We start from the raw sequence: 1,974 nt of genomic DNA on the forward strand, positions 1-1,974 counted from the left end.
TGTTACTTGGTGTTGTTGATCCAAATAAGAAAGAAGAAGTCCCAAAGAATAATGATTTATTTAATATTTTAACTTCTCCAGTTTCTACAAATCAACAAATAACTTCTTCTTCTTCATTAAATCAATCAATTCAACAACAACAACTCTCTAATCAACCTAATGATGTATTTGATTTTGGTGGATCTGATATAAATCAAATTCAACAACAACCTAAAGAAGAAATAAATATTAAACCAAGTGAAAATACAGAAAAATATGATGGATGTGTATGTCATAATATTAAAGAACAAATGGAAAATATTATGATAAATAATCATAACAAATTAATTTTAGCATTTGAAGGAGTATTATATCAAGATGATACTATCCAAATTGGACTTAAAAGTGCATTAGAATCACCAATGTGTAAATTTGCATTATTCTTTGGAAATAGAATTTCAGAAGAAGTTGAATTAAATTATATCATTGAATGTCCAAATGGATTAACATGTAATTCTGGTGAATATAATGGAAAAATTGGAATTAAAAGTCAAATTCAATCTATTGCTCAATTTACAATCTCTGGATTTTATTATCAATCCCCAATAATTAATATCACATATAAATCAAGTTCAATTAAAAATAAAATTGCATTCTCACTCCCATTAACTGTAAATGCATTCCTTGTTCAAGAACCATTAGAACCAAATATTTTTATGCAATATTGGAATACTATTGGTAATACCACTGAAAAGAAAAGTATTGTTCAAATGAAACAAAACAATACGATTGATTTACCAACAATTCTTGGTGGAATGAGATTTATTTGTTTAGATGTGAAACCTGAACAAATTGTTGCTTGTTCTTCATTCCCTTCTTTCCAAAATATTTATGTCTTATTGAGAATTGAAATTAATATTGCTTCAAATAAGGCGTGCATTTATGTCAGAGCTCAAGACCCTTCCCTTGCCAAAGTGATTCATAATTTATTATGTTATGAAATTGCTGCTTAAAAAAAAGACTAGAATTGAATTTTTTTTTTCATTTACATCTTCTTATTACTATGACCAAAACATGATTTTAAAGTATTCTTTTCATTTTGTTCAATCAAAACAAGCACTATAATCATCCCATAAAATCACTCAAAATTAATATAAAGAAGATTGCTTTTTCTCTATCTCATCAACTTATTTTATTCATTGAATAAAATATGAAATAAAGATTGGCATCTGTAATTGAGTTAATACATCTTAATCTTGTGAATAATGAGTGGTTGTGTTTTACTTCATACCACCAATTTAACTCTAAACGACTCCATTAAACAAACAAAACAAAAAGAACAAAAGTATGCATAAGAATTATTACTTTGTTCCATCATAGTTGTGATTAATATCATTAGTGTGTATTTGTGGTGTTCTCATTAAACTGTTGTTGAGTTTATTCTCAAAAACATGTTGTTTTATGGGATATTTTGGAACAGAACAACCAATAAAAATTGTAAAGAGTCATAAGAATAACTTTGAACAAGAGATGAAATAAAACTGAACATGATAAAGAAATGAATCACCAAAACACACAGAAGGATGAACAACAATAACAAAGGAATGTGAGCGAAGACAAGAACAAAGAATTGCCACAGAATAAAAACAAATAGTACAAAGAATAAGAGTTTTTGGAATAAAGAAAATCTAAAAAGTCGATAGAAATGGAAGATAGCATTAGTGCAGCAAAGGAAAAAGAAATACAGAAACTCAGGAATGAAAGTAAAGAATTAGACGATGAGATCTCAAGAATGGAAAAACAATACAAAGAAGATGAAGAGAGGAAATATGAGACAGAAAGAGAAGAATTAATGGGAAAGGTGGAAGAGATACTCAAGACACTTGAAAGTAACAACGAAGAACAAATGGAACAACTTATTTTACAAGCACAAAATGAATTAAAGAAAAGGATTTACCAAGAAAATGAAATTGTAGAAGGGATGAAGAGAGAAAA

The 1,974-nt window shown here is 27.6% G+C and overlaps 2 protein-coding genes across 2 annotated transcripts in view; both read left to right on the forward strand.

Annotated features, from left to right (window-relative positions):
- Positions 1-47: 47 nt before the first annotated feature.
- EDI_061170 (uncharacterized protein) lies at positions 48-992 on the forward strand (the record flags this gene model as incomplete). Its single annotated transcript, XM_001734827.1, has 1 exon — positions 48-992. A coding segment is annotated over one exon (945 nt), but the record flags the coding sequence as incomplete, so codon positions are not given.
- A 692-nt stretch (positions 993-1,684) lies between these two features.
- Positions 1,685-1,974, forward strand: part of EDI_061180 (uncharacterized protein) — a gene marked incomplete at both ends in the record, with an annotated part of 993 nt that continues 703 nt past the window's right edge. The window contains one exon of the mRNA XM_001733218.1: positions 1,685-1,974. This exon is cut by the window's right edge and continues 703 nt beyond it. Within this exon, the coding sequence (XP_001733270.1) occupies positions 1,685-1,974 (290 nt within the window).

The sequence above is a fragment of the Entamoeba dispar genome, genomic scaffold (genome assembly GCF_000209125.1).
Source record: "Entamoeba dispar SAW760 scf_1105229458679 genomic scaffold, whole genome shotgun sequence".
NCBI lineage: Eukaryota > Evosea > Mastigamoebida > Endamoebidae > Entamoeba > Entamoeba dispar.